Here is a 20,159-nt window from a genome sequence, read left to right as displayed (position 1 = left end):
CGGTAAAGACTGATGAATTAATGGTAGATTTTTAGCCACTGCATCAAATGTACAAGTTTCACACCAGTTTCAGCACACTTTGTCTCTGCCTCTGAAATGATTTGATGTAATGATATTGAGTGAGATCAATAAAACACAGTGGTAATGTGTTATCTCTTCCTTGCACTCTCTTAGGTCCTGGTGGCGCAGAAGTAGCTCCCTCTGAACTGGATCCACTTACTGTGTGTGATTTACGGGCCGCCTCTGCCTCAGTCTCGCTCACCCCTCTCTCCATCCATCCATCATCTCTCTATCCCTGTCTGTAAGTCCATCAACCCTTCTGTCTGTCCATGGACTGGCCGTGACCCTGGAGGGAGGGGGACAGAAACGAAGAAAGAGTGGAGTTGCAGAGGAGACGAAGGAAAAGAAAGCTGGATTCATTCAGACGTCACGCTTCTGAAGTGCCCCTGCTAGCTGTCCTTCATCCCCCTCACCCTCCTCCTCCTCCTGTTATGGAGAATTAAAGGAGCAGTGGGAGGCTGGGCCAAGATAGTGAGGAGACAAAAATAAACAACCAACACCCCGTCATTGCCCTTTAATAAAATTAAAGAAGGGTTTAGGCTTATCATTATAATTACATGTTTTCAAGTAAGATATAAAGGCAGAACTGAGATTCTAACTGTTGAGCACATGAACACCCCTCCACCAACCAAACGAAAGTGGAACTGATTTTTTGGACTGACTACAGGGAGAAAGGAGGACAAAAACAGAAAAAACCCTTACTGACATGTCAACAACAGCGACGATGGGTGAAATGGCAAACAGCGCAGTGGAGTTTTATCCCAAAGGGACTCGAGGCGGGGGTGGAGGAGGAGGGAGGCCAGATGGCAGCCATGCAGGGGGAGACTTTGGGGTCACGGTGAAGGAGCTCAGGGAGCTGATGGAGCTCCGAGGGGCCGATGCCCTGCAGAAGATCCAGGACAGCTACGGAGACACAGAGGGGCTCTGCCAGAGACTACAGTCCAACACCACTGATGGTGAGCAGGCATGGATGGATGAATGGTTGAATGGGTTAAAAAGTAGATGGAAGGATGGATGGAAGGATAGAGCATGAATAATGGAGGAGTAGATGGCTAGATGAATGAATGGGTGAGAGCACAGATGTATAAATAGACTGATGGAGGAATGGATGGTTGGATGAGTAGATACATGAATGGGTGAATAGATATCTGGCTTCCTGGATGGATGGATTTGTAGAGTGGATGAATGGAGATGGGTTAACAGGGAGATGGATTGGTACACTGCAATTAGCTGGATGAAGGAGTGTAGGGATGGATGACATTTTTTTGTCTAGGCTGGAGTGTTGCACCACACATGCACCACACAGTGTTTCACCACACATGCAACACTTCTGCACGTGTCGTGTTTAGGGCTGCCAACTATTTTATCGATAAATCTATCGACTATTTTACCAATTAGTTGATTAATCTAAATGAGTAATTTTCCTTTCAAAAAAACCTTTTTCTGGCAGTTCGTCATCCAGAATAGTGCCTCTGTGCTTTCTGTGGTATGTTGTTGTAACTTTGCACAGTGTACAAACCACCTTTCTGTTTTGTGATAATTTTATGTCATCCCATACTGTTGAAGCCTTTGGTCTTCGTAAACTTTTGGACTGAACTGAGTTTGACTCTGCTGCAGCCGCCATTTTCTAAAACTGTAGTGTTAACTGGTGCGGACCAATGACTGGAGCCAAAAATTGACTGATATCATGATGCAGCAACTATGTAGTGATATTGGAGAAAAACATTAATTATAATGAATTGAATCATACGAAACATTTTTTAAAAAGATGCGTTGGTTTAAGCTATCAATGTCGACGCATTTTCAGGGTTGACGACATCAATTAGGGAGACTAATCGTGGCAGCCCTAGCGGTGTTGCTGCAGACTGTGTCCAAATTGTGATTTCTATGTCATCTGGCTGAAAGAAAAGAAAAGAAATTACATGTCATTCTATAACAAAATCAAATTTTGTTTCAACACTAACACAGTGACAAAATGTTTTGATCACAAAAACTGAGCAAGCCCACAGTAATTTATTTTATGAATGCATTATTGATACACAAGTAGTCTGAATTTTAAAAAAGGAAAGACTTCACTGCAGTGCAACCCAACTCCAACAGAAGGATACAGAATGAAATGGAAGCCTTTCCATCAAACAGTAAAAACACAATTTATCACGGAGTGTAATCCTGAGTATAGAAGGCAGTTTTTGGTGGAGTTGGGGAACATGGGAGGATGAATTGATTAATGATGAGATGAGTAGAATACAGTGGATGAATGGATGGAAAGCTGACAGAGTAAATCAATAAATGGATGAATGTAGTAAAAAATGTGCAAGGATTGACTAGAATCTCCAATGGCACAACTGCAATTGTTACAGATGCAGTGTCTGTAATTGTGTGTTCAGGCATAAGACTGCAACTATTTTCACTCTTATCTCTCTCTATATATTATTTTCACTATAGATCAATCCAGATTATCTATAGTTAATTTAAAATGATGAGAAACAAAGAAAAGCAAAAAATTCTCAAATTATAAAGCTTGAACCAGCAAATGTTTGGCCTTTTTGCCTGAAAAAAGAATGATTAATTATTAATTAATTATCAAGATAGTTGGCGATTTGATAATTGAGTAATTCCTTATTTGATTAATTGTTCCAGCTCCAAATCATTTAGTCTATTTTAATGATAAATAAAGAATAATAACAAGTTGAAATGAAATGATTGACAAAAAATGAATAAGCGAAATTTGATAATAATAATTAATCAATAGTTTAATCCAAAGTGAAACTAATCAGTTGTTGCATTCGTAATAAAAAAACATTTCTGTTAAAACTGACCAGAGCCCAAAGTGTGTCTTGAAATTGCATATTGAATGTTTGGTATTTTTACTTAATACTTAAATGAGAACTTGTTATTTGATCAATTGATTAATGAACTAATTGCTTCCGCAATAGTTTAAAATAAAAATAATAATAACAATAATAAAAAAAATTGAATGAAATTTAATTTCATGAAATTGAACAAATACCTTTCACTTGCAAACATAAGCACTCTCTCTCTCTCTAATTCCTAATTCTGACTGTCACACATAACTTATGCTGGTCCTCAAAAAGATAGAAGTACAAGTACACACACACAAACACACACAAAATAACAAGTTAATATGACTATGCCAGTCAAAGATTTGTAGTTTTTGTTTTTTGTTTTTAGTGTGACTACTAAGGGTAGAATACTCAGGGTTTCTGTGTCCTTATTGTGTGTGCGTGCAATCACACACTTGTTCTAACTGGGGTGTGGTACCAAATTACGCCCACTCCTTCAACTAGTTTGTAACCTAGCAACACAACAGCAGATTCAAGTTGGCCGGGAAAGTCAGCAAGAGCGAGAGGAAGATGACTGAGAACTGTGAAATGGAGATGGTGAGGAACAGAGAGGGGTGAATGGAGAAAAAGGAGTGTGTGTGTTCAAGTGAAAGCAAAGTCTGAGGTGTATTTGTGAAAGAGAGAGAGAAAAAGAACGAAAAATGGAGAAAAAGTGAGAGAGTTGTTGGGTGTTGAGTTACAGTAAGTCTGTGTTGAGTGTTGCTAATTTGATACGGTGTGCTGGTCAGTGCAGCAGGTCCCAACAAACCCAGCAAACGCGCGCGCACACACACACACACACACACACACACACACACACACACACACACACACACACACACACAAACACACACAAAATAACAAGTTAATATGACTATGCCAGTCAAAGATTTGTAGTTTTTGTTTTTTGTTTTTAGTGTGACTACTAAGGGTAGAATACTCAGGGTTTCTGTGTCCTTATTGTGTGTGCGTGCAATCACACACTTGTTCTAACTGGGGTGTGGTACCAAATTACGCCCACTCCTTCAACTAGTTTGTAACCTAGCAACACAACAGCAGATTCAAGTTGGCCGGGAAAGTCAGCAAGAGCGAGAGGAAGATGACTGAGAACTGTGAAATGGAGATGGTGAGGAACAGAGAGGGGTGAATGGAGAAAAAGGAGTGTGTGTGTTCAAGTGAAAGCAAAGTCTGAGGTGTATTTGTGAAAGAGAGAGAGAAAAAGAACGAAAAATGGAGAAAAAGTGAGAGAGTTGTTGGGTGTTGAGTTACAGTAAGTCTGTGTTGAGTGTTGCTAATTTGATACGGTGTGCTGGTCAGTGCAGCAGGTCCCAACAAACCCAGCAAACGCGCGCGCACACACACACACACACACACACACACACACACGCACACATACACACACACAAAGAGAGAGACTCATGTATCAGCAGTTGTCCCTACAAAGCAAAGTTGGCAAACAACACACAAAAACACACCAACAATGCTGTCCTCCACACACTTGGAGAGACTTCTTTTGCACTTTGCTGACTTTCACAAATTACATATGGAGTCTTCTAGCGTGACAAACCAGCCAAAGTGCAAACGCAGAGGAGGAAAGATGTTTCCCACCTTGTAGAACTCCTAATGTCATTAGACAAAACACTGCTCAAACTTGTGACTGATCATTCAGAGCTCACAGCTCAGGATATTTTCTGCTGCAGATATGAGGCGTTTGACAGCACTACAAAAGCTGCTGCCTCTGCTTGGTGTGATTGCAATGAAACTGATCACAGAGGAGGAACAAGAATTGGCAGGTCAGATAGGACAATGTGTATGGGTATATATAGAAATGCATATTTTCCAACAGGTACTACACAAATATAGCATACAACACATACACACACACACACAATGCATATGCATGTACCACATGCATATGCATCATGATGCAGTTGATGTTGAACATCATCTGTAATATGATACAAAGAGCACAGTGGTGGTTAAACCAATACAGAATGGGATCTCTCTCTCTCTGTCTCACACACACATAGACACACAAACACACATATGGATACCCCAGCACTGCAGTATGAGACCATTATATCCACAGTGAAGAGAGAGAAAGGAGGAGGAGGAGAAATGATGAGAAAGAGAAAGAGGGAGCGAGAGAAAGAGTGTGTGTGTGATGATGGGGGGGTTGAGGGGTGAGGAGGGAAAGCAAGAACAGCTTGCCGCATTGTCAAGGACACATCAAGGGGAGATTGAGAGAGGGAGAAAAAGAGAGGAGAGAGGCCTGAGAAGCTGTGGAAGAGGAAGAAGAGGATGGGAAGAAGGGAGGGATAGATGAGTGGATGAGAAAGAATAGGAGGGAGTGAGGGATGGACCAATGAAAGGTGGATACTGCTCACTATGATTACTCAGCTTAAGGTCACCTGTTTTCTCTCTCCCCCTGTCTCTCTCTGCCTTGCCTTGGCCTGAACCCTGTTGAGCGGCATATTGCTACACAACTCTTTGGCAACACTTGGAGCTACATATGACTCCATGCAGCAAGCACATTGGACCAGGATGTCTCACACACACACACACACACACACACACACACACACACACACACACACAAACGGCTAGTCACCAATCTTGGCCGACCCTAGCATACAAATTGCCGTTCCCCCTCCCTGACAGCCAATGAAAAAAAAAAAAAAAAAGGGCTCTGCTTCAAAACTATTACAGTGGAAGAATGACATCACCTGTTGCTGGGCAGACACCTGTTAGAGACAGGAAGCCCTGGACCTGCTGTTCTGGTCACCATGGAAACTGAATCACAAAGGGGTGAGGTTGAAGGGGAGAGGAGGGTGAGGATGGAGATTTTTCAGCAAGGCTGGAGAGGAGAGAAATAAGGTTTTGAGGCAGAAAAGTAAATTAAGTGCTATAATTCATAGATTTGACTTTGTTATATGTGTTATGTTTTTATTTTTTTACATAAAGAAATTTGCTAACATGTCAACCTTTATTGTCACCCCTTTTTTCCTCACCATCTCAACCTTCCTCTCCATCTCTCAGGTCTCAGTGGGGAGCCAGCAGACCTAGAGCGTCGGTGCCAAACGTTCGGCCAAAACTTCATCCCCCCGAAGAAACCCAAGACTTTCCTGGAGCTTGTGTGGGAGGCTTTACAGGACGTCACACTCATCATCTTGGAGGCCGCCGCCATCATCTCACTCGGACTCTCTTTCTACCAGCCTCCCGGAAAGGAAAGTGAAGGTGAGGACGGGGTGGAGGGGAGTGGGGTGGGTGTTTTAGGGGCTAGGCTGGGTGTGAAAAACAGTGGAGATGAGAGAAAAAAGAGGGGAGAGACAGAGAGGTGAGGAAGAATACGAGTGATCATCAGTGTACAGTATCGTCCTATCACCAGTATCCTGGTTAAAGAGGAGAGCAGGAGTGAGACATAGAGGAAGCTAAGGTTTTAGGAAGAAAAACAAGGAAAACATTTAGGAGCTTGAAAAAGAACTTTGGCTCTTCATACAACAGGGTGAGAGCTAAATAAAAAGTAGAATGATGAAACAGAGTATTAAAACGAGCCTACGCAAATTTTGCTCAGCATTGCGGGCCGGAGTGCCACTTACATGATGATGTAGTGTATCAGTAACACAAATTGAGAAGAGTCATAAATTAACAAAAAAATTAGCTCAATGCCCACTTACTGAACTGTTAACCACAAACTATGAAATCTGCCCAAATCCAATCTGCTGATGATTTGCCATTAAAAAAAGCCAGTAAATGGACCTTGAGCTAAGACAATTTGGTCAAACTGTCATTTGCAAGTTAAAAAATCATCATGTGCATGTGATGCAGCTGAGCTGACATTTTGCTCTTATGCTGAATTCGCACTTAAATATCTGCCTCTGGCCAGTATCTGGCTCAGGTGTATTCAAATTATTGACTGTCACAGACTGACTGTTTACAAAGTTACAAATATAAAAGTATTTCCATCAAAGAAATGTATGATTCTCATTTCAGAGAGTAGACGTTTTTGTAGATGGTGTTAATTACTCAAGATACATATACCTTGTTCGTATTCATTGTTTGGGTAAATCAGAAGATCTGCTCTGTAACAATCTAATATTCTCTACTGGTTTCATGGTTAAAAGATGAAAATGCACAAAATAAAAGGATACTAATAGATCAGACAAGAGCTGCTGAGACGAAAAGTGAAAGGGGCTTCCAAATTGTTGCCATTAGCTTTTCTGGCTCTGTTTACCTCAGTGAGAGGTCATGATAGGGAGGAAGTAGGCTCAGCACACTGAAAGAGGAAATAAGGGGCACTGTAGCTCTGTCTGAAACCACATAGTGCACTCTAATGTAATGTAAACTATCCTCACATTAATTTCATTAGGGAGAGTGGCGCAACATAACTATTTGTAATCATGGACGGTATGTCGTGAAGCTTTTTTTAAAAATTGATAACAGTAGTAAATTATATGATGATAAACACAAACTCTAGTCAAAGACAGCCACTGTAAGTAACAGTCACTGCCGTCAACCACATTGTTTTCGGTCATACCTATTTGTATTAGAAAGAATCGGGATGTTTTGATATCTCACCTGTCAATTTTGGTGTTGGATGGCTTTACATTTCGATCACAGTTTGTTTTGTTTTCTTTAATTTTGCTTTCCATCTTACATTTGATAACCTATGGGAGAGATAGTGAGCCTGTCCAACTACCCATACCACCAATCAGCTGGTACTTCAGGCAGATTCAATACTATTTGATTCAGTTGTGATATCATGTCTCTAGCTGTGTACTCCACAAAATATCTAACTAACCTTCCCTCTGTTCCCCTCTCTCCAGCATGTGGGAATGTGTCAGGGGGTGGAGAAGATGAAGGTGAGGGTGACACTGGCTGGATAGAGGGTGCGGCCATCCTGCTGTCTGTTGTGTGTGTCGTCCTTGTGACGGCGTTTAATGACTGGTCCAAAGAAAAGCAGTTCCGGGGTCTACAGAGTCGGATCGAGCAAGAACAGAAGTTCACTGTCGTGCGGAAAGGAAATGTCATCCAGATCCCTGTGGCTGACATGGTGGTGGGGGACATGGCTCAGGTCAAATATGGTAAGGAGACCACTGCAAATGCTTATTATATCAAAGAGGAGCATCTTACAAATATTTTTACTATTGATTAATCCATTTTTTTTTCTAACTGAATGATTAATTGTACACCCTGTAGAAAAAAAAGCAATATAACAATGCCCATCACAAGCATAAATGATGTATTGAAATTCCTTTTTTTCTTACAGTGAAAATCTCAAAGAAACCAAATCTTCACATTTGACTCTACTAACTCTAATACCAATAATCATGAGTAGTAAGTTTGCATAAGTATTTCAACAAATAAAGCTCTAACAACGTGAAGTTTCTTTAAGAGAACTGAGTGTCTTTGAAAGCGCAGTTCATTTGAGTACTCTTTTCAGTATTGACTAAAAATGGGAAAACTTGGGTAAGCATATATGTGTTGGACAAAATGATGGTGTAATTAGTGAAGTTTAGAGGTGTTGATAGGTGAATTTTCTGAAATTTGGACAGAGCCAGGCTAGCTGTTTCCCCCTCCATCCAGCCTTTATGCTAAGCTAAGCTAATCGCCTCCTGGCTGTATGTCACTTCATATTTAGCATACGCTTGAGTTGCATTTATCTTCTTATCTCACACTTGGCTGCTTTTCTCTGGAACACAAAGTGGTATTTATTACCTCAAATGTCCTCAAGATACATAAATCTCCTTGTTAGGCACCCATACATGGACATGTCCCAAACCAAAAGGACATAAACTACAAGGTGAATCAAACACTGATCTGTGCACGTCTGTGTTTAGGGGACCTGCTGCCAGCTGATGGTATCTTGATTCAAGGCAATGATCTGAAGATAGATGAGAGCTCTCTTACAGGAGAGTCTGACCACGTACGCAAGTCTGTGGATAAGGACCCAATGCTGCTCTCAGGTTTGTTTTTCCAAACTTGAATTTTGTCTCTGCCACAAAGCTGGTAATACTTTGAGGATATCATGCAGCTATCGTGGTATTTCTGTCTGTCTGTCCGTGTGTAGACACATTTCTGTGAACACAATAACTCAAGACTAAAATATTCTCAAAACATCACATGTAGACCTCTGGTCAACCCTGTAAATATTATCTGATTAGATGCTGGATCAACTTTCTTTTGGAGGAAAAACAGCAGAAAATCCTGACTAAAAATGACTACTACATAAATACTACTTCTTGAAGTTGAAGTTCTGTTTTTGTTGGGCCAGAGTGGTCTTGGTTCAAATCAATTTTTAGGTTGCATTTTGTCCAATTCCAGTATGTAAAAGGGGTGGATAAAGTAACAGTATATAATGCTTACCTCCAACATCACAAACTACATTACTGTATCTTATATACATTTTATTATTTGGTGTTAATGCTAATACTAACAAATTAATGCAATACATACTGCATTTTAATCCATAACTTTATCAGCATAACAACAGCTTTACAAATATTTGCATATAAGACAACTGTTTTAACACATTAATGCCCTAAGAGTTCATATTAATGCTGGCCATGTGTATAAATGCACATGGGCATGACTGGCACCAAGCCATAACGCATAGAGATAAGATTTACATGCTGATTAAGACAGATTACTCTGTATCCTTCATAACACAACATTTTTGTAATGTAAATTGTACCTTTTGAAATAATCTCTTTTTGAATTTGTAATGTGATGTGTGTCTTGCTCTGTGGTTGAAAGCCTGTATGCGCTGAGCACCATGTGGTGCAGGACACTTGAAGCAATAGAAAAATACAGCCACTTGTCAGTTTATTAGGAACACCTAGCCAAAACCAATACATTCAAATACAACTGTTCTGCAAAAAAATCCTCCTTCATGAAGGTTATAATGATTGGTTTGTGTTAAAACTGTTAAGGAGGTGTTGGGTCAACTCTGTGATCTTTTCTGAGGCTGCAATATGTGGTGTTGTTGAACTATATTGCATTATATAAAGAGGTATGTCTGTTTTTAATATTTCTAAAACCTTTGCCATGGTTCTGTCTTGAGCTGTACTGAATTGTAAAAGAACAAGGGCTGTTTTATCTTGGTTAAGTGAAAAGTTGCTCAGATGTTACTGTTAAATGCCCATAGACTGTGGAAAGATAAGCCCAGTATTGTGTAATAGGTATTCAGATTAAGAACAAACTCTTTATATTAAGAACCAAAAACTAGCTTAAGTAGGTGGTGCCCAAACTAGCAGCATCGTAACCTTGGGTGTTGTATCCCACAATATTTAGTGGGCTAGTGTATTCATTGTTCAAACTATTTAAATTTGAAACGTATTTAAAACTTTAACATGTACTTTTTATTAACAGTGGATCACGTAAAAGTGGATCAACTACTGTATATATAATGTTAAAGCTCCTAGTGACAAATCCACAGATATTTGTCACCAGACTCAGCAGTTGACCATAGCTTTATGGAGTGTTTTAGCGTCTTTCATTATTTTTGTACACTCCAAAGGCAGAGTCAGGCACTATTTTTTTTAGGTTTGTTTACTCGTCTGCCTGTGTGATGATGTTTTTTGTTGAGCTGAGCTCTCCACTTGTTAAGTGACGAGAGTATCTCAGGCCATCTATCATAGGTTGTTCATTAAGAAAACATTGAGAAAGAATCTTATAATGAACCTTACAAAAATGTGCAAGATCATAAGTTGTTGTTTGATATCTGTGACCATTTAGGTGTGCACCTTTGCAAATAATACTTGTTTTCTTATTTGAATCTAAACCAGTATTCTGTTTGGCTGTTAAGGTACCCATGTGATGGAGGGCTCGGGAAGGATGCTGGTGACAGCTGTAGGTGTAAACTCACAGACAGGCATCATCTTCACCTTACTGGGTGCTGGAGAGATGGAGGAAGATGGGAAGGAGAAGAAAGGTAAGTGAAAGAGTGGAACCGGCAGAGAGACTAAATTTACAGAAATGGTGTTTTGGACTATGATGAGTAAAAGATAGCAATATTTCTGGTGAAGATACACCATAGCTTTTTAGTGACTTTAACAGCTCATATAGCAAGATGAATGGACTTATCACTATTATTGATACATCAGAAGCACAAATGGCTTTGTTCTTAAAACATTCAAACCAGTAGAAGAAGTAAACGGATGCTAACAACACCCAGGAAAGAAGACAAGCTCTTTCATACATTGCCACCATCTCCATGGATGAATACTTGAAACTGCTCTCGAGTCAGTTAACATGTACTCACACACATGGATGCATTACTGAAAGGGCACAGGCCCAGTGACTCAAAGGGTCATGGGCCTCCATTTGAAGTTAATATTTCTTTTTGGAAAGGAAAACGAATGCAAAGCGATGCAGGAAGACTACAAAGAGTCTCAAAATGACCATGTTTTGTGTCTCTTTCCGCTTGCTTTTACTGTATGTCGGAGTGTTGGGGGGTTTCACATGTCTGTGCCCAGGGCTCCATTGTCACGTTAACCGCCCCTGCTCACACACTACACCATGCTTGTGTGTATTTGTGTGTATAGTTGGGTGCCTAACTGATTTCAGATAAGAGCTGCAACAGGAAACACACCAGTTTAACCTCATAGATAATTTAGCCCACATCCTCTCCATCCCTCTCTCCACTCCCCGTTTCCCTCTTTCCCCCTCACTGTCACACATTCTCATGACCCCTCTCTCTGCTTATCCATCCATTCCTCTCACTTGGTCCCTTTTTTACCCCACTCCTGTGCCCTCTCTCACTTTCCTGTCTCTGCCATTGCTCTCCCCTGTTTCTCCCTCCCTCCCTCAATCGGAGAGAGAGAGAGGCTGCAGATTGAATCAATTATTGAAAGGGCAGGGGAGCGCGAGGGAGCTGGAGAGATTCAGGGAAGAGTGTTGGTTGGTCAATGCATAAAGCATTAGTCTATGCTCAAATTTGTTTTGGAAGGGCCCTGCAGTCAGACAACAACAGAGGCTACACATGCTTTCAGAAGCACTTAAGGTTGATATCATTACCAGTGCACTCACCCATGCCTCTACCATGGCAGCTCTCACTTCTGCATGGGAATGTCTGTAGTATTGTTGGCATATTAAAAAGAGAAAACATTTGTGGCATCCTGGCAATGCAAAAATGCACAGAGACAAGTTAGCTGATGATGTTTCTTTTATGAAATAAATACTGTTATTGCTCGCTGACCTCATTCTTTTTCCAAATGTTAGTTGAGCACTAGGATATATTGCACTCAGTGCAGCCTCTGTGGGCTGGATCATTCAGACAGTCATTTACTGGAGTTAATACATTATTCATAAGACTTCCACAAATGCCATAACTTGTTAGTTTTTCCTCATGCGACGTGGGTTGGCTATGGGGCTGTTGACTTTTCTCTTTGATCTGTCTTTCATTTTGAAATTGAGTTTATATTTATTTTTTTTATTCTATATCATCATCTACAAACATTCTACTAGTACAATCGTGCGTACAAACCCGTTCGCTACTTGAGTTTTTTATTCTTCCCTTTTTGCTCTCTTTTGTTATCCCCTTTTGCCAAATCCTCTCATGTGCCCCAAAAACCTTCCTTCCTCACACATTCCCCAACCAGAGGACAGTACTCAGTTACTCCTCTCTACAGATGCCAGTTACAGCACAGTCACCAATGGTATGTGAGCATAAAGTTGTCTGCCCTGCTCCTTTCCTCAGCCAATGAATGGACCCCAGTATAAAGTGCAGTAAAGTGACAGTGACCTATGATGGACTATATATAAAATATGTCTCTCGCTGTCTTCACCCACTGAGTGTATGAAGATGTGTGTACCTTTATGATTCTTCCCTTTGGTTTTGTTTCTTTGTGGTTTTCCATTTCTGGAAGTGTCTCTTTGGCTGTCCCAAGATCAGAAATATGAACTGTACATGGACACGTGAACGATACTTTTTCATAACTCTTTGTCTTCCTAATACCTTATCTTCATGTCTACCTCTGTCTAACTTACCTTTCCTTTCAGGAAAACAACCTGATGGGGCTGTGGAGAACAATCAGAACAAAGGTAAAAGCTTATGGCGTGTGTGTTTCCTCATCTTCAGGTGAGGTGCTGAATAGAATGTACAGTATATGTTTTGTGTGTGTGTGTGTGTGTGTGTTTCAGCCAAGAAGCAGGATGGGGGTGTTGCCATGGAGATGCAACCCCTGAAGAGTGCAGAGGGAGGGGAGGTAGAAGACAGGGAGAAGAAGAAGACCAATGTTCCAAAGAAAGAGAAGAGTGTGTTGCAGGGCAAACTCACCAAACTGGCTGTTCAGATTGGTAAAGCAGGTAAAGAAATGTCATACCTAAACAGGGCAGGTTTCACACTCTTTTAGCGTTAGTTTAGGAGCTTTCCACACTCAAAATGAACATATAGAGTAGATTCTGTAGCCTTCAGTCCCACAGAGCTTTTGTGGCAATGACGCGCAGCAAAGTTCTTTCTGAATACAAGAAATTAATTGTGGGAGTTGTGTGAAACTTTGCACATAAGGTGTGACGACTCATCCTTGATTTGTGTTTTATTACTGCTCAATACTAGACAGCCGTGTAGAAGGTGATATTCTCAAGTTCTACAGTATAAACTGTTATCACACAGGTAAAGGAGTGAAATGAATAATGACATAATGAAGTGTTGTTCTTCATTCACTGGGCATGCATTACTGCAGACTTAAAATAAAAACAGAGCTATCCAATGAAGTCAGAACAAGCTGATTAAGTGACACTCAGTGATAAATTGTCCCATCTTTGATTCTCCCCACAGGTTTGGTGATGTCAGCCATCACCGTCATCATTCTGGTGCTGTACTTTGTCATCAACACATTTGTCGTTGAAGGTCTGTGTGTATACTACTTCCCAACAAACACATATAATTTCAATTCCTGGCAAGTTTAACTCATGTCAGTCTTTTCCCGTTGTGTTAAATGTTTACCACTCTACTGAGTATGGCTCCCTCTTTAATGTAGACTGTTTTTTTGGCCCTAATATGTCATGTGGTGTGTGTTGCAGGTCATGCTTGGTTGACAGAATGTACTCCAGTCTACATCCAGTATTTTGTCAAGTTCTTCATAATTGGAGTCACTGTGCTGGTGGTGGCTGTCCCAGAGGGCTTACCTCTCGCTGTCACAATTTCTCTGGCTTACTCTGTTAAGGTAGACCCATTACTCCAGTTGAAGGAATACTTACAAATTGGAAATATAGGAGTTATTGGTTTTTAGTAACCAGTGTAACACTGTGCACAGAGACCACATGTGGAACAGCCAGGTGAAGGAGTGAATACTGGAGAAGGGGGTATTTAATAATCAGACTTGAGTAATATAGACTTTTAAGCACAAAATCAGAAGGATGTGAGAAAATAGCATTCAGACATGGATCTGTTGAACGTATATTCCAGTTGAGGGCGTAATTTCCACTGGGCACTGGGAGGGGAGCATAAAAAGGCCTCCTTATCCTACTCCTTTGCGAGTTTTTCAGGGAAAAAAAGAGTTAGATGAGAAAATTTAAACTATTCATACTCATACCTGTCCGTTAAATATGGCGCTACAACCAGCTTAGCTTAGTATAAAGACTGGAACTGGGGAAACAGCTTGCCTGGTTCTGTCCAAAGGTAAATATATTATACAAAATCAAATAGGAAATACAGGTATAGAAAACAAAATCTATGATAGAAACTGAACTAAATAAATAGGACCAGAATGTCGGAGTGTACCTTCATGATTTTCAATTCACTTAAAAAAGTAGGAAGAAAAAATGACAAAGATGTCATTAAACAAATGATGATGAAGTTTTACTATACTTTGAAAAACTTGTCCCGTTGCCGTATAATAGAAAAAGTTCTTTCCATTTTAAAGAATAAATAAATAATGTCAATTCAATCACCAAACATCAGTCATATTTTTGGTTTTAGCCACTGTCTAGTAATAGCTTTCCTGCCAGTAGCACTTAGTATTCAGAATAGGTATCTGACATTAGAGGCAACATTTACTGAGGGCAGGGCACTCTAAATGTGATTTTAAACAGGGCTAGTGAATTAATAATCCAGCAGTTTTCATAGGATTAAAAGAAAAAATATTTTTGACCAAAATTATGGGAGGTTCAATAGCTAATTTTATCATAGTGTATTTCCTAGATGCATACAAAAAGTATATAAAATTATTATTTATTATATAAATTTTTGTTTAATTTTTATAGGTTTTGAGAACCCCAACTTCGTTGTGTGTCTCCCAGTTATGAAATCAAACCTGTGACCTTGATTTCAGTGTTTTTTCTACAATCGTAAACTGCACCACTGTGTGTGTCATAGGTCACTGGAGGATTTTCTGACTAAGAAATTTAAGTCTGTCGCTGCTAGTATCTTTAAAGGCAACCTAGTATGACCACGCTTGTGGATAGCCACTTTAGTTAATCAGTCTTAAGGTCATTCAGTCAACATCAGAAACTGGAAAGGGATGTATGCATCCTTATTCCAGTTGTTTTTATGGTCAGAACTACAAAGCCTATTTAAATGTAACACAAGCAAAAGCAAGTTTATTTGTAAAGCAAGTTTAGCACACAAAGGCAATTTAGAAGGTTTTATGTAGAAATTGCAGTCCTCTACCTGATTACTTGAGATCAGATCATACACTATGAGAAAGGTGGTCAAGGTTGGAGCAAGTCTAATGTCCTCTGGAAGTTTTTTGCAGTTCTCGACCTGATTACTTGAGAGGCTGAGATGGTTAGGATTTTAAAAGACAAATGTGTTTTGTCCCTAACCCATTGAAAATATACAGACAAGCAGCAGTGCTTTATTTTCTGACACTCTGGAAGCCAGTTCAGGGACCAGAGAACTGGTGTGACATGTTCAGTTGTTTTTTTGTTTTTTTTTGTTTTTTGTTAGCAGCAGCTTCCTGAATAAGTTGGAGTTGTCTGAGAGTCTTTTTGGGGAGACGCGAGGAAATACCATTACAGTAATCTGACCTGCTGGAAATGAATATTTAACACTAATGTTAATTGGTGTTATTGTTTTGTATAATGTGTCCTGATGGAAGCATATATTGTTAAATAACATGTATTATTAAATAGAAGAGGTCCAAGAATTGAGCCTTGGGGAATACCAACTGAGACAAAATACTTCCTATCCCGAAGCTATGACTTGAACCACCTTAGCCCTGTGCCTGAGAGTCCTGCCCAGATTTCCAGTCTATTCAGTAGTATTTTATGGTCAACTGTGTCAAAAGGCAGCACTTAGATCTAATAGAACTAGAACTGAAATCTTGTGTGAATCAGTTTCTAAACAAATATTCAGATTCTTAATCAGAGTGTGCAGCTAATTTCAGCAAAGGTACCATATAAGGTAGTGTATAAATCCATTTTGCAAATCACACAAGTCTTCAATGAAAACAGTAACTAATTAAGGACATTATTTGCATCAGTGTGTTATGTATCACTAAAGAATTTTCCTTATATACAGTATGCACTGTATGTAATGAGCCTGCTGCACCATGCAGCCTACATTACTTACCATTTTTTTCCCCACACCAAGTCTTTAGTTATATGCACTGCAATTTTCCCTTCAAAAATACCCCGAATAAAAAAAAAATATCATATCTGCCTGTGAATTTTCATTTAAGTGAACAGGTACTGAATTTTCCCTTCATCTCTCTCTCCTTCTTTCTTCATTTTTCTGTGCTTCTATCCTTCTATCCCCTCCCCCTCTATCCATCATCATTCACTCCAATCCCCTCCCTTTCTTCCACCCCTTGCACATCCCTCTGCTCTCCTTCACTATCTCATATGTAGAAAATGATGAAGGACAACAACCTTGTACGCCACCTGGATGCATGTGAGACCATGGGCAATGCCACAGCCATCTGCTCTGACAAGACTGGCACCCTCACCACAAACCGCATGACTGTGGTGCAGACTTACATAGGTGAGCGAAAAGCGAAAAAGAAAAAATAAATCAAATAAAATCAAATAAAATCACAAATTATAATACAATAAAATTCCTAAAACATCTTTATTGATCATCCTCAATGCATTGGAAGGGTCATAAGGTGAATCAGCACTCATGTTGCCCTATTTTTAGATCAGTGGTTCCCAAGTGGGTGCCATTGCACCATATTGCTCCTTAAAAATAGGGAAGGGGTGCCGCAAGATTTGTTAATTTCCTTTTTTTATTGTAAATTTTTAATACAATTCACTGCACAAAACAATACAATATACATTAACAACACTACATTTTTATATAAGGTTTTCAAACAAAATGGGAGCGATAAGCAATAAACATCAAAATGCAGCCTTAAGTGTTATCCAGCTGAACAAAGTAGCTGGCCAAAAAAAACAATAATCATATTGTACACTGAAAGCTACTTGGCTTACAAGTTTTGTTGGCGAGGGAAAGCTAGATGTCCCAGACTTGAATGCCTCAATTGCATGTAAACTCTATAAAATGTGGTAGATGCGCCAAGTAAGCTCAAGAGATATTTTGAGACAAACCATCCCTCTTTAGCAAAGATCTGGAATGCCTTAAGGAAATGAGAATAGACAAATTGTCTTACTTAACACTAATGATAGTTCATACAGTTCTGGTTGAAATTATTGTCACCACCGAAGTATAAAATTTAAAATATCTTCAGAAATAAATGCAAATTATCCAATTTTGGATAATCATAATATTTAATAAAATATACAAAGTCACTGAACAACAACAACAAAAAAATGCTTTTATAGTGAAATAAAAACTAAAGACATAAAATGTACACTTGACAAAATTATTGACACCCTTTTGATGAATTTAAATTAGTTCCTCAAACAAAACAAAAAACAAGTAAGACTTACTTGTGCTTAATATTTAGTGCTCACATGACCCAAATTAACCAATGAATGACGGTTTTACTGCATAAAAAGGGGCTGATTACTTCCAGTTTCCTTTCACAATGGCGAAGACAAGAGAGCTGTCTGAGAGCTTCAGAAATGCTACTATCAAAAAACATAACAATTCCAAAGGCTGCAAAGCAATCACCAAAGATTTTGAACACCCTGTTTCAACAATTTATAACATTATCAAGAACTTTCACAGTCATAAAGCTGTTGGGATGCTTCCAGGACATGGTGCTAAGAAGTAACTCAATGAGAAAAGTCTCCAAAGGTTGATGTGGATTGTGGAAAAAACACCACGCAAGACATCTAAAGAGCCTCAGGCCTACGTTGATTTATCTGGAGTGGTGTTTTCAGCCTGTACCATACGCTGCACACTAAACCAAGTTAGGCTCCATGGGCGCAGGCCACGGAGGACACCAATGTTGAAAGAATGGCACCAAAAGGCAAGACTACTGTTTGCAAAAACTTTCATAGATAAGTCACAGTCATTCTGGGATAATGTTCTATGGACGGATGAAACCAAAGTAGAGCTCTTTTGGAATGCAGTGCATCACTTTGTTTATAGGCGATGAAATGAAGCCCAAGGAAAAGAACACCCTACAGTAAAACATGGTGGAGGTTCTGTCATGCTGTGGGGCTGCTTTGCTTCCTCTGATACTGGAGGCATTGAATGTAACAAAGGAATGATGATATCATAAGATTACCGAGGCATTTTAGAGCAAAATATGTTGCCCAGTGTCAGAAAACTAGGTTGAGGCAAAGGCCTTGAGTCTTTCAGGAGGACAACGGTCCAAAGCATCAGCACAAAAGAGTGGTTGAAAAGGAAAAGATGGACTTTTTTAAACTGGCCAGCAATGAGTCCTGACCTAAATCCCATTGAAAACCTTTGGAGTGAGCTGAAATCTGCCATTGCAAAAATGACTCCTGCAAACTTAAGAGAGCTTGAACGCATAGCAATGGAAGAGTAGCAGCAACTACCAGCAGACGGGTGCAAGAAGCTTCTAAATGGCTATGAGAAATGTTTAGAGGCTGTCACTGTTGCCAAAGATTCTGCAACCAAATATTAGTGAAGGGTGCCAATAATTGTGTCTGGGGTACATTTTGTTTTGCCCCAAAATTTATGATTAAATTAATCATTCCCTGTTCATAATATCAGATATACAATGGCTGTAACAGCAGCATATGGAGATAGAATGTACTGTAGGTTGTATGTACAGATTATAACTCATATGTATTAAAGTTAGATTGTTGTTGCCCAGGTGATTTGCAGCACCGTGTGATCCCGGACCCTGGACAGATCAGCCCCCGGACACTGGACCTATTAGTCAATGCTATTGCCATCAACAGCGCCTACACCTCCAAGATCTTAGTGAGTCATGCACAGACAGAGACGGCATTGTTTTGCAAAAAGGCATTTTCTGGCTTTATTTATTTATTTTTCCTCTTACCTCATCCATCTCTTGTCTCCTTTTCCATCTTCCTCCCTGACCCTCTTACTGCCCTCTTTAATCTACTACCCCAACTTGCTTCAATCGTACTCTCCATCAGCCCCCTGATGTGGAGGGGGGTCTGGCCAAGCAGGTGGGCAACAAGACGGAGTGTGGCCTGCTGGGATTTGTATTAGACCTACAGCAGGACTATGCACCTGTAAGAGAGCAGATCCCTGAGGAGAGACTGTACAAGGTAGGGAACCATGCACCGCATCCACCCTCACAAGTTATAGTGTATTTATATTGCTACAAAACTTACCTACTGCAGCCTTAGCAGAGGGCTTTATCAAAGTTTATTTGAACTTTAATTTTCTCCATGATTCTTTTATTTATATACAGTGGGGTCCATGTGTCTGAGACCTGGGGTCAGGACCCCATGTGGGTTCACCTCATATGCAGACATGGTCGCAGGAGGATTCCAAGAATATATGAAAATATATTGATATTTCTTTGATATACATCCTGCATAAGTATTTCCAAACAAATGAATAAATAAAGGCAAAAAGCAATAAAATTGTACAGCAGAACTCTACATATTTTGGCAGTATGCTTTACTATACAGGGACATTTGATATCACAGTTTGAAGCTCAAATTGTAGCTTGGCACACTCGTGGTACCCTGAGGTAGGTCAGAATACACAATTGCAGTCTGTTGATGTAGCAGGTCTAACTCTGCATTGTTTTGTATAGTGGACAAGGTTCACACTTACTAGGATATCTTTCAGCAATGTATTCCAAGGCATCACAGATGGCAGCAGCAAAACTTTCCTGAAATTGTAGAGAAAAAACAGAATTCACAAGGTCTCTCTCTATCATAAATGCTCTCTGTACCCTCCCAGAGAAAGAGACCACTATATGCACAAACATCACTAAAAAGACTGGAGGCTAC

General features: G+C 39.9%; 1 protein-coding gene across 1 annotated transcript in view; it reads left to right on the top strand.

Moving 5' to 3' along the window:
* Positions 1 to 658: 658 nt before the first annotated feature.
* atp2b3b (ATPase plasma membrane Ca2+ transporting 3b) overlaps positions 659 to 20,159 on the top strand; it is a 43,714-nt gene continuing 24,213 nt past the window's right edge. Inside the window, exons 1-12 of the mRNA XM_040152513.1 lie at positions 659 to 1,016; positions 5,943 to 6,140; positions 7,730 to 7,987; positions 8,744 to 8,869; positions 10,711 to 10,836; positions 12,906 to 12,947; positions 13,047 to 13,211; positions 13,684 to 13,755; positions 13,929 to 14,071; positions 16,698 to 16,830; positions 19,040 to 19,149; positions 19,329 to 19,463. Coding sequence (XP_040008447.1) covers positions 767 to 1,016; positions 5,943 to 6,140; positions 7,730 to 7,987; positions 8,744 to 8,869; positions 10,711 to 10,836; positions 12,906 to 12,947; positions 13,047 to 13,211; positions 13,684 to 13,755; positions 13,929 to 14,071; positions 16,698 to 16,830; positions 19,040 to 19,149; positions 19,329 to 19,463 — 1,758 coding nt within the window. The 5' untranslated portion in view covers positions 659 to 766. The remainder of the gene's footprint in view (positions 1,017 to 5,942; positions 6,141 to 7,729; positions 7,988 to 8,743; positions 8,870 to 10,710; positions 10,837 to 12,905; positions 12,948 to 13,046; positions 13,212 to 13,683; positions 13,756 to 13,928; positions 14,072 to 16,697; positions 16,831 to 19,039; positions 19,150 to 19,328; positions 19,464 to 20,159) is intronic.

Source organism: Xiphias gladius, chromosome 18, assembly GCF_016859285.1.
Source record: "Xiphias gladius isolate SHS-SW01 ecotype Sanya breed wild chromosome 18, ASM1685928v1, whole genome shotgun sequence".
NCBI classification, from domain to species: Eukaryota; Metazoa; Chordata; class Actinopteri; order Istiophoriformes; family Xiphiidae; genus Xiphias; species Xiphias gladius.
Note: the sequence above shows the minus strand (reverse complement) of the source record. Positions and strands in the feature narration are given on the sequence as shown.